We start from the raw sequence: 25,358 nt of genomic DNA, 5'->3' as shown, positions 1-25,358 counted from the left end.
GAGAACCGGCAAATACCACCTCTGGCTGGCCCCAGAGTGGGGAGGGAATGGAGATTTTGCAGTATCCTTCCACTGCCACGCCCACCAAGCCACACCACACCCACCAAGCCACGCCCACAGAACCGGTAGTAAAAAAAATGAATTTCACCACTGGCTCAAATGAACAGGCCCAAATGATATTTTGGACACATTATGCAAAATTCCAGCTCTTGCTTTTACAAGTTGGGAAATACTGGAAAAAGTGAAAGAAAAAAAAAATAAAGAGAGGAAGGAGGGAGGGAGGAAGGAAGGGAGGAAGGAAGGAAAAGGAAGTGTGTGACCAGAAGCAAGGATTTTATTACAGTGGTGAGGAATGCACTATTGAAAGAGCAGGCTGGGAACAGGTTAACATAGAGAAGATCTATTTATGTAATCCAGGGATGTCCAACCTTGGCAACTTTAAGACTTATGGACTTCAACTTCCAGAATTCCCTGGCCAGCATGGTGGGCCAGGGAATTCTGGGAGATGAAGTTCGCAGGTCTTAAAGTTGCCAAGGTTAGACACCCCTGATGTAATCTCTAAGAATTGACGGTGATTTGATGGCACATAATCAATACCTAACATCGCATACATTTATGTATCTGTACATCCAAGGCCAGCATATTGTTAGAGTTGAAAGGGTTTATGATCCAGATGGTTCCCAAGACCCCCACTGAACATTACTTTTTTTATCTTTTAGTGATAATTTTTATTCAAGATTGCATTAAATAGATACAATTAATATAAACTATAAAAAGTAAAAAAGAAAGAGGGCAAAGAAAAACAAGGAAAAATTGAAAGAGAAAGAGATAACTTTCCCCTTCATCCCAGCAAGTATAAATAACGTTAACAACTTATCTACATCTCTTAAAATCAACAATCTGCTCACTCCATATCTCATCTCATTCTCTATTAATAAATCTTTAAAGCCTCATCATCCATTCTAATCAGCAAAAGTCCATTAAGGGTTACCAGAAATAACAACATATCTATTATAAACTTGATCTAACAAACTCATGTGAATTCCTTCCTTTGACATTTGTATCTCATTTTGTACCTACAAACAAATCCCCTAAACCTCATCATTCAAATCTAGTCAATAAAGAGCCAATAAAAATTGCCAGATAACATAACTGTTTTAACCTTAATCTAATAATTTTAAAATGCAAATAAATACATTCTTTCCCATATACCTCTTATCTCTAAACAAAACCTTAAATAAACTATCCTCCAAATTACAGTTTGATTTCCAGGTTATAATAGATGAAAATGTGGATCTTTTCTCTAAATAAATCACTGCAATAATTGTACCTCTTTTATTGGTACATCAAACTAAGACAATGCTCTATTAGCACATTTAATTTTTAATCCTATGCAAAGATACTTTGAAAAGGTTTGTTAAAATTAAAATCAGTGAGACTGACTTCTGGCAAACTACATCTAGAACTGGCTGTTAAATTTGGGAAAGTCAAATATATTCCAGTGTTAAGGATTATGAATATGAGTGAGAGGGATTATTTATGTGTGTGCATGCACTGTCAAGCATCAAATGTTTTAAATCATATTTTTTAAAATGAGGGGATGATACTTTTTCCAGTCTGTTTCAAAAATCCAGACAAGTTATAATATAAACTGACAAAATTCAACACTCTTCGTTATATTTTTATAGGCTGTCATGTATACTTTGCTCAGTGTTAAAATATATGCAATGGAAGAATTATAAATTCAACCAACCAAAGGCTTTTTGCAAAGAATAAAAGAAAATTATTTTTAAAAACGTTATCCCTCTCTTTTCCCACCTGACTTGGTTATACTTCTGCTTTTTCTAAAAATAAAGATTTATCCGCGAAATATTTAAAGAAGAATTTTTATTGCTTCATCTTGTGGAGATTAGTCATCACTTCTGTCAAGAAGCTTTAGATATTTATTAATTTTCCAGAATGCCAAACAAACACTTACTTTGGTTTTCAGATGAAGGAAAATACTTTCCAATAATATGAGATAATGCTCTATCTGCCATATGCACTCAGATAAGAACCTTCCTCCCTCCTTAATTGTAATTGTTAATGTAAAAGATATGAACAATATTGAATGACGCTAAATTTATGAGACCACTTCAAAACAGGCCACTGAGGCAAAATAATTTGTCTTGCAGTTTATAATTTATGCAGTGTGTAGAAAAATACTAGAGTGGAGTCATTTAAGAAAACTCAACAAGGCATGGTCCTCAAAACATGAGATTATTTCATGTGAATTGGATAATAATGAAGTAGGGTAGTATCAGGAAGTGTAAGAAGAGTCCTAATCTTGGACTCATCAAGCTTAGTTAGAAAGGAATTGGAGGCTAAAACATTTGAAGAACGATTGCAGAAATTGGGTATGTCTAATTTAAAGAAAAGGACTGGGGTGACATGATGGCAGTGTTCCAATATCTAAGGGACTGCCACAAAAAAGAGGGGGTCAACCTATTCTCCAAACACTTGAAGGCAGAACAAGAAGCAATGGATGGAAACTAATAAAGAAAGAACCAATCTAGAACTAAGGAGAAATTTCCTGATAGAACAATTAATCTGTGGAACAACTTGTCTCCTAAAGTTGTGGGTGCTCCAACACTGAAAGTTTTAAAGAAGAGATTGGAGAATGATGTGTCTGAAATGGTATAGATTTTCTTGCTTGAGCAGGGAACCGGACTAGAAGTCTTCCCTTCTAACTCTGTTATTCTATTAGAAAGTTAAAACTGTATGGGAACTGTAGTCCTTTGAACCCATCACAGAGACATGGCATTGGTCATTGCACTAGGCATGGTTCCACTTCAATAGGATTTTTCTGGAACTTTAGCCTAGTCTGAGTTAGGGATAAGGGACAAGGGGTGTGTGTGTGTGTGTGTGTGTGTGTGTGTGTGTGTGTGTGTGAGAGAGAGAGAGAGAGAGAGAGAGAGAGAGAGAGATTGAAGCTTTTAGTTCAGTAAGTAGAATAATAAAAAGTTGTAAACCCCTGTAATTATTCCAATTTCTGGATAAATGCAAAGAAGAACTAGTACTGGAATAAAGCTCCTTTAAGAAAACAAAAGGGCTCTCTTTGTGAATTTGTATGGGGACCTTGTTGAGTAAATTTATTTTAATTTTTGTAAAATGCCAATTTAACTGCAAAAGCCATACAGCTATAGCTACATTTTGCTTAATGCTTTAGGAAAGCATTCATTTTTTTCCCTTGCCTGAAAATAATACTTTTAGAATATTAAATTATTATATTGATTTAGAAATGAAAGGTAGAACAACAAATAATAGTCTAAAAAGTCAATTTAAGATTTGTAATACGTATGTTTTCCTCACAACAAAAATCTTCTACTTATTGATTACATAATTAAACTCATTACAGGTATTAAAAAACTCAGTAATTTATACTAAATTCCAACTGGAAATCAGACTTCTGACTGCTATTGACCTTATATTTCTTTTTAATACTGGTATTGTAATAAAAATGTCTTTGGTTCTGATAAATGTACCCATTTATGTATGCTATTTCCTCTTAAATCTTCTGTGTTAATTTGGAGCATGACAATTTCTATTAATCAGAAATGCTTCATCTAAATGTATACAGCGATTCCCAAATGTTACATTGAAATCAAAGAAAAAAAAAGTTAGTTAAAAATAAATTTGATTAAACTTCAGGATAGATATAATTTTTTTTTTTTTTTTTGCTTTTCCAGAGAATGTTTATTAGCTCTTTTGGTTTTTGAAATTAATGGTTCTCACTGAAAATTCTTAACTGAAGTCATTTTTATCAAAAGTAATTGCCTTGATGCATGTTAAAATTAGCACTCTAAAATGAAGGCATCCTTTCTGTGCTTTGTAGACTCAAAACAATTGAAAACAATTATTTATTATGTTAACATTTATAACAGGAAATAGGAATAGCCTAGGTTCTATTGCAACTATATCTTAGTTTAAACAAAACATATGCTACAGCCATATCTTTCTAATTCTCTCTTTCTCTCTCTGTTCCCCCTCCATCACCTAGTTGAAGTAACGTATGTACAGTACACTTTAATTCACACTTACCTTTGCTTCCTTGAACTTGGAGTGTGAAACAAATTATAAGACACATTAATCCAGTTTTGAAACACATGCTTTTTTCCCTCCTAAAAAAAATATCCTTCGCAATTTTCATGAGTAGTCATGCGGAAAAATGAATTAGGAATGACTTAACAAGATATCTCCCTTTAAAGTAAGGGAGTTAAATGCCCAAATCTCCTACCAGTTGACTTTTTAGAAAATGTGCTTCCAAATATATATATATATATATATTACAGTGTCCTCTACTCCAGTGTATAATAACAGATGTGGAATATAAGTACTGAGCAAATTCTCAAGCCAACATTTCTAAGCCAAGAGAATGGAAGTAGGGCTAGAGTAATAATTCTGAGAGAGTGACAAAGTTTGAAGAAGAACAACAGAGCAGTGTCTGTTTCTGGAATAAGCTCTTTATCTGCTGCTCAGACATAATCCCTCTTATGGTCCAGCTGAAAGAACTACCTTCATCTTATTAACCTTCTGGAGTGTCATCTGTCAGCCTTTTTTTTTTTTTTTAGTAGACCCCAATAAACAATAGAAGTCTTCTTCTATTGATGATTACGTGCCTTTGGACATTCAAGCCATGTGGCTTATATTACTCTGAGAAGCTCTGACAAGTGACAATGGCAGGAAAGTGTGTTATTGCATGAGGAGGATTGATAGCCAATCAAATCCCTCCAGCGAGGCACTGTGTTCAGCTTTTCAATTTGAAAGCTAGGAAAAGGCTGTCTTAGCATTGTCCAAACAAAGAATGACATTCCTTGGCAGAAAAGCTGTGGAGCAATCAACATGTGAGATGCATTCAGTTCCAAATTAGAGAAGGGAGTACAGATGGTATGGTGATTGAAGTAGAAGGGTGATTGACACAAATTGCGCCTCAGTTATGCCTTTTCCTGGACCAACAGACCCTGTTCACAGTCACTCATGCCCTAGCCATCTCTGTCTTGACCACTGTAATGTACTTTACATGGGGCTACCCTTGAAAAGTATTTGGAAGCTTCTGACAGTCTGCAGTTAACGCACATTGTGTTTGTTTCATTCCAACTCCATTGTGGTGGTGTATAGAGCCAAAGAAGTTAGAATTGTGTCAATGTCCCAATATTTCTGGACCTGACTGTATATGGCTTGGGGCCAGGTTATTTGGAGGACTCTCTTTTCCCAATTACGTCTACCCAACTGATCAGATCAGATAGGCAGGGTATGTTACAGGTTCCCTCCATCAAGAGGTACACTTAGTGGGACAAAGAAGGGCCTTTTCTGTGGTGGCTCCCTCCCTACCTATGGAACATCATCCCTGCAGAGCTAAGACTAGCCCCTCCTTGATGCTCTTCTGAAAGGCCCAAAGACATGGTTTTGCCAGTGGGCTAGGAAATCCCAGATTGATATGGAGTCCATAAAGTGGTTTGCTTGAATGTTGTCTCCAGGAGGTTGGGGGTATATTAGGTTTTGTATTTGAGGTTTTATTTCTGTAAACTACCCAGAGTTGGGTGACTATATAAATTTCTTAAATAAATAAATAAAAATAAATGTATCTTGAAGCCTTTGCAAGATCATTTCTTGTGTTGTGGCCCACCAGCGGCCAGCAGAGCTGGCAGCATATTCAGACAGTGAGGAAGTTGGGGAGAAACATGGGCCAGTCCTGAAATCTGGGGAAGGCTCTGATGAGGGCTCTGCATCAGAGGCAGAGAGGGGTCAGGGCCATATGCCAATTATCAGTTGTCAGACATCAGTGAGGCAGATGAACAGCTGGAGCCTGTTCCCAGTGTGCACATGCACAGAATTGCCAGACAAAGGGAACAGCTAAAGAACAAGGGTTGACTTGAGAGTAAGGCCACAGATGGACGATGAATGGCCCCTCTCAGAGAGAATAAAAGAGGAGCGAAAGGGGAGTGGAGTTTGCAGGAGACAATTAGATCACTTGGTTCATGACTCTCCGAGACTCCTGGCAAAGTTTTGAAGATATCAGCCTGGCAGCTCTCCAAGCCAGATAAGATCTATGACTGTAAATTCTCCCTTGAAAAAGTTTGCTGGATGTGAATGAGAAGAATTCACAGTAACTTAATAAAAAGGGTTTTTTGTCAGGACAAGGAGTCTGCTTCATGCTCTTGGGAAGCCTAGATCAGAACATCTTGATACAGCTAGGCCAAATATAATTTATCTGAGACTTAGAATTTTGATAGGTCCCTGTTATTTTTATTTGGTTGAAAATGGATTGAAGAACTTCTAGAAAATCAGAAAGAAACAAAAATAGAGTTTTCAATGTCCTGCACATCTGGCTTGTCCTGACTAGCCTTTGTGGTTTGAGATTATTTACTGAAAACAAAAATTGTTACTTGAAGCAAAAACGACAAAGCTTTCGATTTGCCTTTCATTTTATGTTATCTTTTTGTAACCTCAAAGAGTATCCCTTTTAGCTTTCCAAGCAAATATTTTCATTGCATTTCTGGAAATAAAGACGTTTGCTGTGCAGTAACAAATGAATGATGGTGAACAACAGAGGTAGATTATTTTGATTTGTATGCACTAGAGAGTAAAACTAGCACTATAATTATGGGAATATGTATTGTTTTCTGTCAAGCCCAAAACCACAATGAAACAGGCAGAGCCCAATCTGAAAAAAACAGGGACCAAGTTATGTATTTTTTGCAGCTTCTGATCTTTTGTATAACATAGGAATTGTCAAGGAGTGTTACCTCGGAAACTACAGTGAATGGATTTTCTAGCAGCACTAAATCTCCTTTTCAAGATAAATGCTTGTTCTGTCACCAAGACACCATCATTAGAAGACAATTTAATGAAGAAGTGAAAAAAATATTATTGTGAAAAAAAACATAACAAAATTTATCATGGAAAACTTCAAAAAGATTTGACTCCCTAATTTAGTAATGCCTAAAAGAACCCTAATTCAATCTTTGTATGTATGTATGTATGTATGTATGTATGTATGTATGTATGTGTGTGTGCGTGCGTGTGTGTACAGATAGCAATAACACTTAGACTTATATACCGCTTCACAGCCCCCTCTAAGTGGTTTACAGAGTCAGTTTATTGTCCCCAACAATCTGGGTCCTAATTTTACAGCCCTCGGAAGGATGGAAGGCATATAGAGAGATAGTGAACATTAATGTGCATGATTAAAACACAATATTTTCCAATTGAAAAAAAAATCCTATTTACCACTTTTTCCACTGTTGTTATATGTCATCTGAGTTAGGTAAACACAAAATAAAAATATTTATAATGATGATTTAAAGAAATGTCAAAGTTGTGTGCCTAAATGGCAGGTTAACTTGGATATAAAAACCATTGAATTCACTTGGATTTACCTGTCATGGGTAGAATTGGATGGTATGTCTTTTTCAGGTTTTTGATTACTTCATATATTTTTCAATACCATCTCTACACTTTCATTTAATAATAATAAAAATAAACAAGTAATCAAATGACTGCCATTGTGGAAGCAAACAAGAATGGTAAACACTTAGCTCAAGCAATGTTGCCAAGGGACAGTAGCTTTTTAAAGTGACTGCTATGTTTAATTATGGATCACTGTTAATAGATCTTAACAGATATTCTGTCTGGCTTGCTGTCAGATATAATTATGTATTTCAAAAAGGCAAAATATTGATTGGCTGAGGTTTAATAGCTTGTGAAGCCTAAAAAGGCAGGACTTTGACTCCTTCATCCGAGTTTATATATCAATGTGCGTTAGAATATTTCGTTTGGCACTATGCAGAATCCAGTAAACTCTTTGAAGTAAGACATCTCTGCAAATGGAACAAAGCAAAAGGAAGCAAGGAGCCCTTTACTCAACTTGCTGGTGGTGGAGCCCTTGTGATGCAGTGTCTGGAATGCGGACAAACTCTGCCCACAGCCTGGAGTTTGATCCTGGCAGGCTCAAAATTGTCTCAGATTTCCACCCTTCTGAGGTCAGTAAAAGTAAGACCCAGATGGTTGGGGGCAATATGCAAATAATACCGACATTGTAAACTTCCCAGAGAGTGCTGTAAAGCACTATGAGGAAGTATACAAGTCTAAGCGCTATTGTTCCACTCCTGATATTTTGAACATTGACTAATTTGATTGTCCTGGTTTTAGATTATAGGATTGTCCTACCAGACTTGGTAGAAAAGAAAGTTGAGGAAAGTCACAAGCAGATGTGCCTGTCAAGTTCTTACTTGGTAGTGTTATCCTCAATTTTCAAACACCCAACCCAATTAGATGACCACTATTGGGCAACTTATTTTGTTCTTTCTCTAGTTTCTCTTCCAAGCTCTCTCCAGCTCTGTGCAGTTGAGAGTAGAATCATTGTGGACATATTCATTTGTTGTAACAGTTTGGACAGACAGAAAGACAGAAGATAGCTAGAGTAGAGGGATAATGCCACACATACAAATGCATACCTACCACATCATTAAAAATAATAATAATCCAAGTTCTATAAATCAAAATATAAGTAAGACAAAAAAAAATATGCAGCCCGAATAAACTAACAAACAACAGAAGAAATCTTCACAAAAAGAGCATTGGCTTTGGGGTTTCAAAATCTGCCTACAACATAGTAATCGCCTCTTGTTCCTGTTGCAGAAATCTGTCCTTGTGACCTGAAAGCAGAAGAGTAGCAGAAAGCATCTGCTAAGCATTTCCTCGCTGTCCTCCTTGTCTCATTATATCTGAGCAGAGTTCCTAATTGGAGTTGATGTGAGGCTTTGGAAAAGATGTCTGCCATGCAACATTTAGGGACTAAATATTTAATACTGCTTGATCTTTAGCATACGTTGGCTCCGTTATAAATGTGAGAAGCCAAATATCACTTGTATGTGTGAAAGATGCCAAACTTACAGGCAAATTTCTGTTAATTGACAAGTATTCATCTTTATTATTTCTTGTCAACACACTGTTAAACCGATGCTTGAAAACAAAGTTAAAGATTTTAAGCAATTAACCGTCTTCCCTCCACCTTTTCCAGGGAAATTTATTACAGAGAATATATGAAAAAAATCCTTAGTGAACTTCTATTTCTCTGGATGGCTTACTAGTTGGAGATAACCATCAAAGCCTCACTCAGGCTGGTCCCTGTCTCCATGTTGCTGCACCATGAAGAATCATGAAGGACATAGAAGGTATTGTAGAAGTTTACTCAAGTTTTGGTTGAGTTCGGAATCAGAAAGCGATTCAGAGTCATACAAACTCTGATATTCGTGGCAGTTTGCTACTCCATAAGGAGATGGGAAGCTATTCTGAAATTACTGAAAAATCAAAACAACCATAGGTTTTTAACTTGAGTCTATTGAAGCAAGAGAGCTGCTTAAAATAAAAAAACAAACAAATCCAAATTTTTCTCCAGCCAGTCAAAATTCTCAATTGTCAGGCAACCGGATGATCAATAAATTCTTTCCATGGAGCACCTACTTAGCTATCACAGAGTCCCAAAGTTGAACAGAACATCATTGTTTGGAAAACAGAGATTTAGAAGGCAGCCACTGATCTCTGTGAATGAAATGCTGTATAAATTAACAACGCTTTTTCTAGGCTGAAGTTTACTGTGTAATTTCTGTAGAGGGTTTTTTTTTATTCCTAGTATCATACAAATGAATGTGAACTGGAAAAAAAGACATAATTTGAAATGCTACTTGCAAATATTACATCACTCCACTGAACTAGAAACAGCTTTCGTACATATTCCAAATGTCTTAGGATTTATCCATTTACCTGTCACTTGTAGCAGAGAAGGATTAGCTGGCTATGGTTAGAGAACAGCTGAAGATTGCATAGATCCACCTTGACATTATGAGTACCTTTATTCCACCCCAGAGTATCTTCCAGTGAGTGCAAATCTCTGCAGATAAATCTTTATATTAGTCTATACATCATAATTGTTATTTATTGAATATATATAGTTGTGTTAAGCCCTGCTAAAGTAAAACTAACCTTTAGATGACCCTAACTGTTAACTCCAGCTGTTTTGGAGGGAAACTTAGAGCACTCATATTTGGGCGGGTTTTTTCAAGATTGGTTAAGGCCCTGTGGGCCTAGAGTATAAATTACAGGCATTTGCCTACTGTTCCTCAGTTCCAATTTTGAATCAACAAATGTTGTTGTAGCTTATGTAGCTGCTTCTTGCCTACTGAAACCCACTACACAATAATAATCATTTGTACTTCACTTTCAGAAATTAAGTTTCTCTATTTCATTCTGAAAGATCCATCTGTCCAACTTGTTGAGGGTGGTCTTAGCCCTTGATGATTATAGTTCTGCTTTCTACCCATATTTGCAATCAGTGGTGGGTTTCAATTTTTTTTACTACCGGTTCAGTGAGCGTGGCTTGGTGGGTGTGGCAGGGGAAGGATACTGTAAAATCTCCATTCCCTCCCCATTCCAGGGGAAGGTTACTGCAAAATCCCTATTTCCTCCCGAACAGCTGGGACTTGGGAGGCAGAGAATAGATGGGGGTGGGGCCAGGCAGAATTTTTACTACCGGTTCTCCAAACTACTCAAAATTTCCGCTACCGGTTCTCCAGAACTGATCAGAACTGTTTGCAGTTCTGATAAACTCTAGTTTTTTGTTTTTTGTTTTTTTTTGGTACCTGGAAATAAAAAAAAAAATCCCCCAGCATCAAAAATGTTTTGGTTTTTGGAGACTTGAAGAAAGATTATCACAACTATAGAAATCATAACTATAGAAAGAACCCCCCAAAGTAAATCTTCTTAGACTTTAAATCACCCAGTTATAGATCTACTTAGTTCCTTGTTTCAAAAAAATTATATATATATATATATATATATTTTAATTTGATTTATATGCCGCCCTTCTCCGGAGACTCAGGGCGGCTTACAATGCGTTAAGCAATAAATAAATAAATAAACAATATTTCATTGTCCTGATGGTTATATTTACATTTTTTTCTATTTAAAATATATTTAGTTCTCCCCTCACTCCTGGGATGATTCGAAGGACAGCTCAAAAACTCTTTAAGGAAAATAATAGGTAAGAGCAATATAAGCTTTCAAGAAATGTTGGCTTTCCCCAAATTACACTTTATTTTATATGACAGATTATAGCGCCCAAGGCTATATAGATTGATTAAAAACATCATGCAAGCAAAAAGGGGGGAAAATGTAATATATATGGGGTTGCCAGCTAATCTGGAAAAAGAAATATTCCGATCTATTTCAGTAGTCAGAAGCAGAAATTAATGGGAAAAGTTTTTAAGAACTGCCTGAGTAAAATTTGGTCTGCTGATACAAATCAGAGTGTTTCAAAAATGGAAATGAAACATGGGAATTCCAGAGTTGGTAACCTAAATTAACCTAACTTTATTGAAATGCATCCAAGAATCTCTACCACCAGGTCTTATTAAAAAGTCACATGCAAATATGTAGCTGTATTTTATAAAGGCATAACATTATTTATTTTATTCATCAAGATTATAAATTTGCTAATTGCCTCCATAGCTATTTCTAAACACCATTTGAAGATTAATCATAGTGGGGTTCCCTTAGAAGTAATTCCTAGGTGTGGCTGGTCAGATTAATTTTCAAACATGTATACTTTGAACTACAAGGTTTTATCACTGTAAGGTAAATTACCTTCGGTTTTATTGCCCCTTGTGCAATTGAATTTATTCTACAGCTATTTCTAAACACAAAATTGCCAGTTTATCATTATTTTTAAAATACTTCTTGAAAAATCTCATACGGGAATTAATTCCTCTGTGTCTATAATGCTGTAATTAAAATCCATTTTCCCCATTGAACGTTCAGGACAAAAAATGTTGATGATATGGAAGAGCCTGCTTTCTAGAAAACTAATCAATCTTACCTCTGTTTTGCATTGACGCTACCTTTGTATCCTAGCAAATTAGATGGCAGTCTTTCAAAGTTCACATTTCTGATATGGAAATCCCGTTTCTTCTATCAAATGTGTACAAGGTAGAAATCTGAAAGTGTCTATGTGTAAAGACATTCCTATTGTTTAGACTACTGCCTGTCACCCTATAATAATTTGTATTTAACCAAAGTATTAAAGAAAAACTGTATGATTAGACACCTTTTCTTACTCTAAACAGATAAACCAGAGGTACTAAACTTTCAGAGTTGACATATTGATTGACATTTCTGAGCACAGAAATGATTTTCTTTTCTATAATATATTCTGTTTTTAATTAGATTATGAGCCTCTTGATAGGGACTGTCTTTTGCTTTTCTGCCATCTGTTTTAGGCACTTTATTTAAACAGTTGTATGACTTTTGTCAAACAGATTGCTGGTTAATAAGCATAGAACAATCAGCCTGTGTTTCATTGATAGGAAAAGATGATACTGTATTTCATTTTGTGTAATCTTTGAACACTCAGATTTGGTGCCTACTGGCGCTTGGAGAAGATGTTACATCAACAGCTAGGGAAGAAAAATTGTGCATGCCACCTGGGTGCATATCATTTTTGCAAGTGGTGAATTGAGATGGCCATTTCAGCTCGGGTGGCTGTGGGTCATTCTCAGAACTATAATTCTAATGCATCTGCAAAGCTCCAAGCAAGGATATACTCTATAATTACATAAAATTATGGATTGGGAAGAACATGCAGTGATGCAGTTATGCACAGTGAAATAGTTTAAGTCTGTAATTTGTATCAAGCCAACCATTCTGTTCACTAGTTCCCAAATTTCCTCCCCATGGCCCTACTAATATAAATGGCAAATTCCTGGGTTTTTTTGTTTTGTTTTGCAGTCTAATTAATTTTTCTCTTCCAAATTCAAAACCTCAGTGGCATAGTAACTTGTTCAAAATATGGAGTTTTGCTATTGCAACATCTGTTTCTATAGCAGAGGGCAAACGTGATTCATAGAGAATCAGAAATGTCAAGAGAATCAGTAAAGTTTTGTCTGCTAAGAAGAATACATTCAGCATCCAATCCATTCATCAGTAGTACCTTTTATCCACCACGAGAAATAGCAGCAGGCATTATGGAATTATTATGAAATATAGAGCCTTGAAATAGAGCCTTGGTGGCGCAACAGACTAAAATGCTGTCAAGTAGCACCAGCTGCCTGCTATTACTGCAAGTTCAAATCTCACCAGGCTCAAGGTTGACTCAGCCTTCCATCCTTTCGAGGTAGGTAAAATGAGGACCTGGATTGTGAGGGCAATAAGCTGACTTTGTATAAAAAGAACACCGCTTGGGGGGGGGGGGGCGAAAGTCCTACTAAGCAGGTATATACAAAAGTATGAAGGCTATTGCTTAACGCATTGTAAGCTGCCCTGAGTTTCCAGAAAAGGGCGGCATATAAATCAAACCAATAAATAAATAAATAATAAATAATGGAAGGTTGGGCTGCAAAATTATTCCCATTCCCGTCTTCATTTATTTACTTACTTTTTATATCTTTCCCACAAGTTTGGTTATTCCTACTGCTCACATAAACTCTCAAGGACATGTTTAGTTGCTTTTAAAATATGAAATAGAATGTTTTATTTATCATATCTCCTTTTGTTCCCAATCTCTTTTCTTGAAAACATTCTCTGACGATAAATGAAACTGAGACTCTGTTTATCCTCTTCTATGTTTTCTCCTTTTTTTCTAAAGATTTGTATGTGTAGCTACATGTGGTTAATGTTTTTCAAAGTACAAATAACAATATAACTCCATCTCCAGATGGATGAAAATGGAGCTTTTATACAAGTCATTAACTTTAATGCATATGAAAGAAAGTTGCACACATCCCTAAATAGGAAAGCTTCTGAAGGCTGCAGCATTTCTGCATATATTGATCTTCTGGAGCTAAGTTAATACTTCAGAATCATGGAAGGATATTGGTTAGAGTCCAAAAAACGTTCATGTCAGTTTTTTGTATGTTAACTGTTTAAAATGCCTACTTCGTTTTTCCTCTCAGTGAGAATCTTATTTTGTGGAGTGGCTGTCTCCACTGCTCAATCCCATCTCTCCGTGTTGCCAACAAATTATTTCCTTTTGCTGGTGAAGCACAGCCTCCCGCCCCTCCCCACAAAATGTCAGCCAGCCCTATCTTCACCTTCATCTTCCACCATTCTCTTGTCACGTCTTTTGTATTCTCTTGCCTTTATGGTGAGGAAAACAACATCTCGACAAGCCACTTTGCAAAGGAAATGGCACGATTGCCTCTCCGAACAGCTGTAGAGGATGAGGAGATGATGGCAAGGCACAAATGCCAGGAGGCAGCATGAGGTTCCACTCTCTGCCAGTTGGAAGCCACTTGTCCAACAGTTTCAAAGGAAACACTGAAAAAGTGTTTTTAGCAATTTTTCTTCTGAAGCAACAGCTGACCCAAGAGTTGATTTGTTCCCCAAGTGTCAGGAAAGTCCTGTGGTATTGTGAGGCAGAGGGAAGCAGGGCAGATCCCAGATTGGGAAATTTTAGCCCAGTATATACAGGGCATTCAGAAAGTATTCAACCCCCACCCTTCACTTTCATTGATTTTGTTATGCTGCAGCCTGTTTCTACAGTTGTTCAAATACTTTTTTTCTTCATTAATCTACACTCAGTACCCCATAATGACAAAGTGAAAACAGAATTTTAGAAATGTCTGTAAATTTATTAAAAAGAAAATAAAATCTGAAATATCACATTGGCATAAGTATTCAGACCAGAGGTGGTATTCAGTAGGTTCTGACCAGTTCTGGAGAACCGGTAGCAGAAAATTTTGAGTAGTTCGGAGAATTGGTAATAAAAATCCTGACTGGCCCCACCCCCATCTATTCTCTGCCTCCCAAGTCCGAGCTGATCGGGAGGAAATGGGGATTTTGCAGTAACCTTCCCCTGGAGTGGAGTGGGAATGGAGATTTTACAGTATCCTTCCCCTGCCATGCCCACCAAGCCACGCCCACCAAGCCATGCCATGCCATGCCATGCCCACCAAGCCACATCCACAGAATTGATAGTAAAAAAATTTGAAACCCACCACTGATTCAGACCCTTTGTAATGATACTTTTAATTTAGCTCAGGTGCCTCCCATATCTCTTGATCCTTGCTGATATGTTTCTACACCTTGATTGGAGTCCACCTGTGGTAAATTAAATTGATTGGCCATGATTTGGAAAGGTACACACCTCTCTATAGAAGCGCTCACAGCTGATAATGCATACTATAGCAGAGCAAAAGCCATGAGGTCAAAGGAACTGCCTGCAGAGCTCAGAAACAGGATTATTGTAAGGCACAGATCTGGGGAAGGCTACAATAAAATCACTGCTGCACTGAAGGTTCCTAAGAGCACAGTGGCCTCCATAATTCTCAAATGGAAGAGGTTTGGCACAACCAGGACTCTTCCAAGAGCTGGTCGCCTGGTCAAGCTGGGCAATTGGGGGAGAAGGGCAGTGGTGAAATCCATTTTTTTTACTACCGGTTCTGTGGGCGTGGCTTGGTGGGTGTGGTGTGGCTTGGTGGGCATGGCAGGGGAAAGATACTGCAAAATCTCCATTCCCACCCCACTCTGGGGCCAGCCAGAGGTAGTATTTGCTGGTTCTCCGAACTACTCAAAATTTCTGCTACCAGTTCTCCAAACTGCTCAAAATTTCCGCTACCGGTTCTCCAGAACCTGCCAGAACCTGCTGGATTTCACCCCTGGAGAAGGGCTTTCTTAAGAGAGGTGACCAAGAACCTGATGGTCACTCTGACTGAGCTTCAGTGATCCTGTGTGGAGATGGGACAGAGTTCCAGAAGGACAATTATCACTGCAACCCTCCACCAATCTGTGCTTTATGGCAGAATGGCTAGACAAAAGTGAAAAGGGTCTGAATACTTTCTGAATGCACAGTAAAAGAAGCCATAAAATTGGTCAAATAGAAGTCCATTTGTATTTGTACACATGGACCGTCACTAATGTACTGTATGGAAATACCTCCTCCTGAATCAAGGTGTGTCTAGTTCAGGAATAAATATCCAGGCCCTGTCAAGATGAGAAAACGTTTGAAACAGAGATGCAGAAATTGAGAGTCACTGTCGTAGAAATTCTTATATTGAAATGCCAATGGTGGGCATAGTTAAAATCAGCCCTAGGTTGACCCTGAGCCTAAAGTGGGTGAATACTCTTCTCTTTCTCAGGCAGTCTCTCTTTCATATGGGTTTTCCCCCTTTCTTGCCATTTGGCCCTGAAAAGGGATTTTTTCTCCTTCTTGTTGCCATGTATTTTGAGAGCCAGGAAAGTTTACAGAGTAGTCTAACTGCCAGCAATTGCTAGCTCATTTAGTTCACGCTGTTGCATTAGAACATAGATCTTTTTAACATTTATATTCTATTGTGTTTGACTAAGCTAGGTGAAATGTTAACAATGCAATATGCTAGTACATGCATGATATGCCATACACTAAGTAAATAAATAGTAAATCCCTTTTCTTCCCCCCAAACATCTTTAATGTGCCCCATAAAAAACAGGCAGTAGACTGGTGGTGTAACTCCAGTGAATTACCTTAATATATTAGTTGTATATTTACTGTATGTAGTAACTTTAATTTTCTGTTCCTTTCACAGGAGTTGAAAATACCACTTCAGTGTAGAAACAGGTAAGCATGTAACAGTGGCTTCCTTGGTTGGGTTTAAGCAAATTGAAAGTAATATGAATTTATGTCCTCTAAATATATTGTGCAGACATCTCCAACATACCATTGGCAAGTTTTATGGAAGAACCTAGGATATGTTTTGCAGAAAATGTTATAAAAAAACAACATGGACTTATGAATGATTCTTTTTGCGTAGATAGTGAGAAATTCCCCCATGTAGGTGTGCCAAGTATGACAGAGATTTTTTCCCCCTGAAACTTAATAAACTTTGCAAACATTGTGATCTAGCAGGAAATCAGCTACTCCTATAAGTAAAATCAACACTATCATAGGGGCATGTGAATTGAGCACATTTCATGTAGCAACCTGGGCTTTAGTGCACATTTGTGCTTGATCCCCTGTGGTGATTTTAGTTCCATATCTCACAGGGTTTAATGTATGGAGGTAATATTTCTCTTGACAGCACCATCACTGACAGCATGACGAGTCTGATAAATTGGTACAGCTGAAATATAATGATGAAAAATGCTACCTTTCTGCGTTTCTCCTAAAAAGATTTCAGCACTCTTGCTAATGGAAGTGCTCACTGCCTATGAGGAAAAGGTTTAGAATTCAATTACTTGTGTGGTCCAGTAAAAATTTCTCTTCAAAGAAATTCATTTCCATGCATTGGATTTACAAATAATAATTAAAAAAGCATTTTTCTCATATAATTAGATTTCCTCCCATAATACATTGGGAAATGGCGTAATTATTACCCACCGTATTATTATTTTAAGTAGAAAATCTGTTATGCAAATACAGCATTCCTTGTAATGCTGTAATGGTGAAAGCAATTCTTAATAGGTACAGAGATGTGGCAATGATAAGAAGCAACCTTGGAAGCTTGCTGTTAATTTGCTTTCCTTATACTAGAATTTTTATAGTAATTATTGGAGAATAACATAATACAAGAATAGTTACAGATTTGTAATGTCTAACAAGTAGTGCAATTTAAACCATTTTGTTCTCTCCCCTTCCCCACCATTTCTCTTTTTAGCAACAACAGGGTAAACTTTTGCAAGTTATAAGCAATGCCATTTTGAAAAACACTGTTCAAAGCTGTTATAGAAAGAGCCAAATCTAAATTTCAAAACAGGTTTATATTATGCTTAAAATAGTTTAAAAATGGCCTAATTGTTTGTCAAACTATTGGTCTTCAAAAATTGCTCCCTTATTAAGCCAAATTTTAATCTACAATATTCACATTAATATTGCAGAATGAAGACCATGGAATGTAGTTACTTGTTACACTGGGGATTATCCTAAATCTAGTGTAGCTAAGATTACAATTCCTTCCTATTGGTGTACCTGGAATTTTGAGGAAACTTGAAACCAAATCCTATGAAAGTTCTTTCTGTATCAAAAATATGATATCCCATTGCCAATCCTTATTCAATGCTTCCTTCCAGTTAGGCTGAGTTTTCTGATGGTAACATTTGTAGTACTGCCCTGCATTGGTAACCAACCAACGTATGAAATAATGGAAGACAAATTTTCCACTTCAGGCACTGATTTTACAGCACTCCTTGGTAGCTGCTAAATATCTAGTTATGCTTGCATTTTCTATTATTGTAACACAGTTTAAAATTTTTAAACAGTCTGGGAAGAAATGTGTATTTCAAGTACAAGTGATAAAGGAGAAACAATTGGAAAATTAGTAATTACCATTTTATATAAAGAGTAGTACTGCACTGCAGCAGTCCTAGATGCTAATGTCAGTGTCCTCCAGTAATGAATGCTGAGGAAATTTTATACATATCATCCAAATTAGTGCAATTTGGTGATGTTAGATACATATTAGAAGGGTTAATCCTCCTCCCTCATCCCTTAGGACCGTGATGGCGAACTATGGCATGCATATTTTCTTAGTATTACCCTTATTTATTCACGACATATGGTTAGTAAACTTATTACAAATAGAACTTGGGATACAGCTCTTGGCCAGTTTTCTTAGAAGATGAGTCAGACAATGCAAAGAGATGTAAAGTAGTCAACAATTCAATAAAAATTATCATCCATAATTTATTTCATTTATTGAATTTTACACTCCACAATCAAATGACTTTCAGTAGCTTTTAAGGTATACACTGTAATAAGTAAAACACTATAAAAACAACAAAATAAAGGACAAGAAAAATGAAAATATAAGTAAACATGACAATACAGTAAATAAAAATATGCCCTCTGAGGTAATTCCATTTTCGTTATGATAGGTCTGGAGTTTTAAAAAGACTTATTTGAACAGAACCTGTCAGACGAAACAAACAACTACAATTTTAGAGACAGAAAAAAACGAGTTAAGGAAACACAAGCCCTCATTTGAAAGTACAATGAAAATTGCATGCAAGTGTTCCTAGAAGATGGATTTGCTGTGCAACAAGGAAATCTAATTTTTCGGGCCTTTCAAGTGTAAAAAGATACACAGTATAAAATGGCAACTGTACATCAGCCTTCTTAGAAAAGATCCATTAAACTGAAGTTAGGCTGGCTAAAATTTCACCAAGCCTCTGAATTCATGGACTGGAAGACTCCAAGATCTTTTCCAACTCTTCTGTTATTCTGTTATCCATTTAAGCTTGGATCCAACGTCTTTAGGCAAATCTGATTATATGTTGAGTCTGGAAGCAAGGTCACTGTATATAATTCAATCTTCTCCGCCATGTCTTAAAACATCTGTTGGGGCTTCCTCCAATAAGGAACTTATTGGATTCTGTGTCACTAACATTAGATGCATCCCACCAGTCAGAGTACTTCAGAAATCACGGCTGCAGAGTCTGTAGCAAAAATCCACTGAGATTTTGAATTAGCTTTTTCTTTACCTATTTGCTTTTTCTCTAAATACTTTAATAATACTTTTCACATTTAAATCCATAAGAAAGCAATTTTTGTTGTTGTTTTGAGTCTACTATATATAACTGCTTTTAGGACCATTAAGCTCATTGTAGGTGTAGCCCAGGAGTGGGTTCTACTTACCTTTACTACCGGTTCACAATGGGAGGGTGCAGGCTTGCTTGCTTTGCTTGCACGCACGCTTCTGCCCATGTGCAGATCACCCATGATGACATCATGGTGGGTGGGTGGAGCCTTCCGCCGGTTTTACTACCGGTTCTATAGAACTGGACTGAACCAGGGGCAACCCACCACTGGTGTAGCCAATGTATAGAGATATCACTGGGGTGGGAAGGAATTAATGATTTAGATGTTTTTTTGGGGGGGAGGGAAGGTTAAACAGAAAAATCATGTTACGTTTTGCAGAAAACTCTTTTCAAAGAAAACCATCCTTTCTGATTGGCTTGACTATAATATACAAATAAAGCATAATATAACTCAGTCATGCAAGCACACTCATATTTCTGTGCTGCCAAAGAGTAGCGTATTATTGTGTTCCCCAGACCATTGCTATAGCATTTTGCTAAGTGCCAAATTCATCAAGGGTGTAAGCTGCATGGAATCATTTATGTGTGAGATGGGCAACCATATAATTTTTTTAAAAAAATAAAAAAAAATCAATACATCATAACTTTTATCATTTCTATTAAAGGTAAAGGTTTCCCTCGCACATATGTGCTAGTCATTCCCGACTTTAGGGGCGATGCTCATCTGGTTTCAAAGCCAAAAAGCCAGTGCTGTCCGAAGACATCTCCGTGGTCCTGTGGCCGGCATGACTAAACGCCAAAGGCGCACGGAACACTGTTACCTTCCCACCAAAGGTGGTCCCTATTTTTCTACTTGCATTTTTTATGTGCTTTCGAACTGCTAAGTTGGCAGAAGCTGGGACAAGGAATGGGAGCTCACCCTGTTATGCGGCACTAGGGATTCAAACCGCTGAACTGCTGACCTTTCGATCGACAAGCTCAGCATCTTAGCCACTGAGCCACGGCGTCCCTTCATCATTCCTATTACGTAATTTAAATTTAATGAAATTCTTTCACATAGAGAACACGTATGAGGTACTTTGGAAAGGCTCTAGAGAATAGAAAGGGAACATTGGTAGTCCTTGACTTATGATTACAATTGAGCCCAAAAATTTCATCGTTAAACAAGATAGTTGTTAAATGAATTCTGTTCCACTTTATGACCTTCCTTGCTGCACTTATTAAGAGAATCCCTCCCATTGTCAAGTTACTAACATGGTTGTTAAGTGAATCTGGCTTCCCCATTGACTTTGCTTTGCATGACCCCAGGACACTGCAGTCATCATAAACATGAGCCAGTTGCCAAGTGTCCAAATTTTGATCATCTGACTGTGTGGATACTACAATGGTTGTAAGTATGAAAAATGGTCATAAGTCACTGTCTGCAGTGCTGTTGTAACTTTGAATGGTCAGTAAACAAATGGTTCTAAGTAGAGGGCTACCTATATAGCAGTGATCCATCATTAAACAGGCTGATCTCCTGGCCAGCAATGACAATTCATGTAACAGCGAAGTAGAAACAAATCACAGTAGTATTTAGGTGGAATAAGAAACATATACCAAGCATTAGACCTAATCGGTCAGTCAACTTTGGGAATTTTCAGATGATTTATTTTACTGAAGGACCAGTCTGTGGAAGCAAATGAGGTTCATGGCTGTGTCCTCTTCTAATTGCTTTCTGTTACAACCAGGTTAGAAATAGTATTATCTGGCCACCAACTTTTGAATTAGTTTTCACACAGTGAAACTCAGCAGACAAGTCCTCCCTCAGAGCCACACAGCATTTATTTTTATAAAGACAAAGGAAAACCTTTAAAAGTGGAGATCATCACAGTTCATGGAAAAAAAAAGAAAGAAAATAATGTGGGGAGAAGAAAAATGGAAGGAAAATTTGAAAAGTGAGATGGTACCAGAGGTGGGTTTCGGCAGGTTCTGATCAGTTCTGGAAAACTGGTAGTGGAAATTTTGAGTAGTTTGGAAAACCAGGAGTAAAAATTCTGACTGGCCCCACCCCCATCTATTCTCTGCCTCCCAAATCCCAGTTGATCAGGAGGAAGTGGGGATTTTGCAGTAACCTTCCCCTGGATTGGGGAGGGAATGGAGATTTTACAGTATCCTTCTCCTGGAGTGGGGTGGGAATGGAGATTTTATAGTATCTTTCTCCTGGAGTGGGGTGGGAATGGAGAGTTTACAGTATCCTTCCCTTGCCACGCCCACCAAGCCATGCCATGCCCACCAAGCCACACCCACAGAACTGGTAGTAAAAATTTTTGAAACCTACCACTGTATGGTACATACAGCTGAAGTGTTCCTCTAGTGTCCCTCAATAGCATTTGACTCTGTCAGTCTGGAGTTTTTCTGTTATAAGATATGTATATATCTGATGCCAGTTTTATACATTTATATATTTATGTGTGCTGGCCTAGAATATGATTTTTTATTAAATAAATCCATGTTAAAATATGTGTCAGGCCTGGAAGCCATCTTTTGCACTAGGCCTTCAGACCTGCCACATTTACTACTGTGGGAAACTGGGAGGGGGTGTTGTATGGAGCCAGGGTGATATATAGTTATAATAACATTCCTTCCTCAGAAAGTCAAGGACAAATTGCCCTGCACCTGGAAGGCTGGACTTGGGAGGCATCTCCAGTTGATGCCTGGGGATGATGTTTGATTGGGCCATGTGATGGACTTGTGGGTGTTGGGCAGGGACTTGAAGTTTTCTTTGGGTGGAGAAAACCTGGAAACTTTCAGATTCGGGTTTTCCCAGATGTGCCAATATGATATCTCTAATAAAATGTAGCTTTGAGGAACTTCAAGCCTCAGAGTTCGATTTCATTGGGGTGTTACTTGGAACCCTGACAATATGGCCCTTCATAAAATTGAGGGTTTAAGACAGAAAGGGGCGAACTCTCTTGTCTGGATTCAGCAGTATTCTTAATTCGATTTACATGCCACTTTTACATTTATGTGGAATATTTAAGATGGCTAACAGAGGCTGAAATGCAAGCTAAAACTATAGAAACAAAAGTTAAAACCAAGGCTAAAACACTTATGAATTAAAAGCCTGGAGGAATATTCTATCGTAAAGGCTAAGTAACAAAATTTAGAGTTCAGGTCTTTATGGCAGGAGTAATTTAAAGCAGAAGTAAATTGAGGCTAGTCCTTTTCTTCCCAGTCAGAATTCTATACTACAATCCCAGTTTTAAAAACTCCCATTTGGACAAAAGGAAAACTTTTTGTGACTGCTGAACAGGAGGGATATTTACTTATGTCAATGGTGTATCACACAGGTAAAGGCTAACCTTTCTATACAGTCCCCCACTGTAGGACTGTAGAATCAATCAGTCAGTCAGTCAATCAATCAATCAATCAATCAATCAATCAATCAATCAATCAGAATGGAGTTAGAAGGGACCTTGGAGGTCTTCTAGCTCAAGCAGGGGATCCTATACCATTTCAAATAAGTGGCTGTCTCTTCTTAAAAACCTCCAATAATGAAACACCCACAACTTCTGAAGGCAAGCTGTTCCACTGGTTAATTGTTTTCAATGTTAGGAAGTTTCTCCTTAATTCCAGGTTGCTTTTCACTTTGATTAGTTTTCAACCATTGTTTCTCGTCTCACTTTTGGTGAGATGGGCAGCTGTATAAATTTGATTCATAAATAAATAAAATTAAGTAATAAAAAAGATCCTCATCGCTTGTCACAGGAAGAAAAATGTAGGGCACTTTCACAACTCACTGAGAAACTCCAATAGAAAATCAAAAGAGGAGTTGTAAATCAAGTCCCTCTTACTATCATGCTTCCATATAAAGCCATAAATCAGATTTCAGTTTTTTGGTTAAAGTTTCAAGAGGCAACAGAAGCAGTGTTCAAGTAGACCAAGTGTCAAGGCTCCATCAGGCAATTCATATCCTGTGAAAAGGCACAAAGGATCCAGGCCGTCACTAAGGAATTTAGACAGACAGATGCAAGATTAAAAAAACATCAAGGAAAGTCTGTTCCTGGAATTGGTCCAACAAAGGATGTGCCTTCTGAAGCAGCTTGAAATACCCATCTCTGCTTTTCCACTTAGGTGCAATTGAAACAAAGCTGCTTGGATGTGTTAGGTTAGGGGTGTCCAACCTTGCAACTTTAAGACTTCAAATCCCAGAATTCCCCAGCCCAGGCTGATTTTTAGGGTAAATTTGCAAAAGGTTGTAGTCCATATTTTGCTTCTTGTTTGCTATCATCTTATTATCTGTCTGCATAATGTTACAAGTACCCGCTCAAACATGTAATGCTTTTCTAGATCAAATATATGTGGCTGGATAAGAAGATAAAATTCTTTTGGTGTGCCAGCAGCCTGCGGAGTTGGCAGCGGAGTTGGACAGTGAGGAGGCTGGAGAGGAACATGGGCCAGTCCTGGAGTCTGGGGAAAGCCCAGACGCGAACCCTGGGGCCAGGGCCATCTGGGAGTGATGCGCGGACTCCGGAGCCCCCAGAGTCGGACAGCAGAGAGGCAGAGGAACAGGAGGAGCCTGTTTCTAGTGCACACATGCGCAGAGCTGCCAGAAGGCAAGAGCAGCTAAAGCAAAAGAGACAACTCAGGAGTAAGGCCAGGAGATGATTGGCCCCTCCCATAAGGCTTAAAAGAGAAACAAAATAGACGTTGGTCTTACCTGATACGTCTCTTCTCGACATGGGGAAAAAACGTCAGTCAGTCTGGGGTATACGTCCTGTCTAGCCAATGACCGAGCACTTTCCAAAGGCAAAACTCCGCCCCTTTAAGGCTGCCCCAGTTCTTCGTTGAGGCGAAGCGACGGACTCGTGCTCCGTGTCCTCCTGAAACGATAGAGAATTAATATCAACCCCCCCCAACCACCACCGGAAAGAAACCAAGGGTGGGGCTGACTGACGTTTTTCCCCATGTCGAGAAGAGACGTATCAGGTAAGACCAACGTCTATTCTCCAACACGGTGGAAAAACGTCAGTCAGTCTGGGGACATACCAAAGCCAGATGTCACCAGGGAGGGAAGGAACCGGTCCCGCAGAACTCAAGCGATATGGACCGACTGCAGAACTCTCCTGCCGAATGCAGCATCCGAAGAAGCGAACGAATCCACCTTATAATGCCTGATGAAGGGACTGATGGAAGTCCATGTGGCAGCCCGGCAAACTTCTTCAATGGAAGCCTGAGTAGCCCAGGCAGCGGATGTTGCAGCGCTCCTCGTAGAATGAGCCGTGATGGGATGAGGCAGGGGAGAGTCAGATTGGCGATAAGCCAGAGTAATAGCGGCCCTAATCCAACGACCCAATGTCACACTCGATACACGAACTCCCAGAGAAGCGGGATGAAAGGCAACAAACAGAGCCTCCGTCTTCCTGTGCGGTGCCGTCCGGGCTATATAGATCTTCAAAGCCCGGCGAACGTCCAACGTGTGCCAAGCCCTTTCCAGTCGATGGGAAGGGTGGGGGCAAAAATCTGGGAGAACTAGTTCCTGCGCTCTGTGGAAAGTCGAATTTACTTTAGGAACGAAAGATGGATCTAGCCGGAGCACCACTCTATTGGTATGGAAGGTACAAAGATCCGCTCGGACAGATAAAGCTGCCAGTTCTGAAATTCTTCGGGAAGAGGTAACCGCTACCAAGAACGCTACCTTCAACGAAAGGAAGCGCAGTGAGACGGATCGAAGGGGTTCGAAGGGAGGTGACATGAGAGCTTTCAAGACCTTGTTCAAGTTCCACGTTGGAAACCTATGCACGGTAGGAGGACGCAAGTTCGTAGCTCCTCGC

The 25,358-nt window shown here is 38.3% G+C and overlaps 1 protein-coding gene across 1 annotated transcript in view; it reads right to left on the bottom strand.

Moving 5' to 3' along the window:
- IMPG1 (interphotoreceptor matrix proteoglycan 1) overlaps positions 1–24,266 on the bottom strand; it is a 106,281-nt gene extending 82,015 nt beyond the window's left edge. Inside the window, exon 1 of the mRNA XM_070932207.1 lies at positions 24,245–24,266. Coding sequence (XP_070788308.1) covers positions 24,245–24,266 — 22 coding nt within the window. The remainder of the gene's footprint in view (positions 1–24,244) is intronic.
- Positions 24,267–25,358: the final 1,092 nt, after the last annotated feature.

Source organism: Pituophis catenifer, unplaced genomic scaffold (assembly GCF_029215685.1).
Source record: "Pituophis catenifer annectens isolate HBS135680 unplaced genomic scaffold, rPitCat1.0.hap2 SCAF_1, whole genome shotgun sequence".
In the NCBI taxonomy this organism is placed as follows: Eukaryota; Metazoa; Chordata; class Lepidosauria; order Squamata; family Colubridae; genus Pituophis; species Pituophis catenifer.
This window is presented reverse-complemented; position numbering and strand designations above follow the sequence as displayed.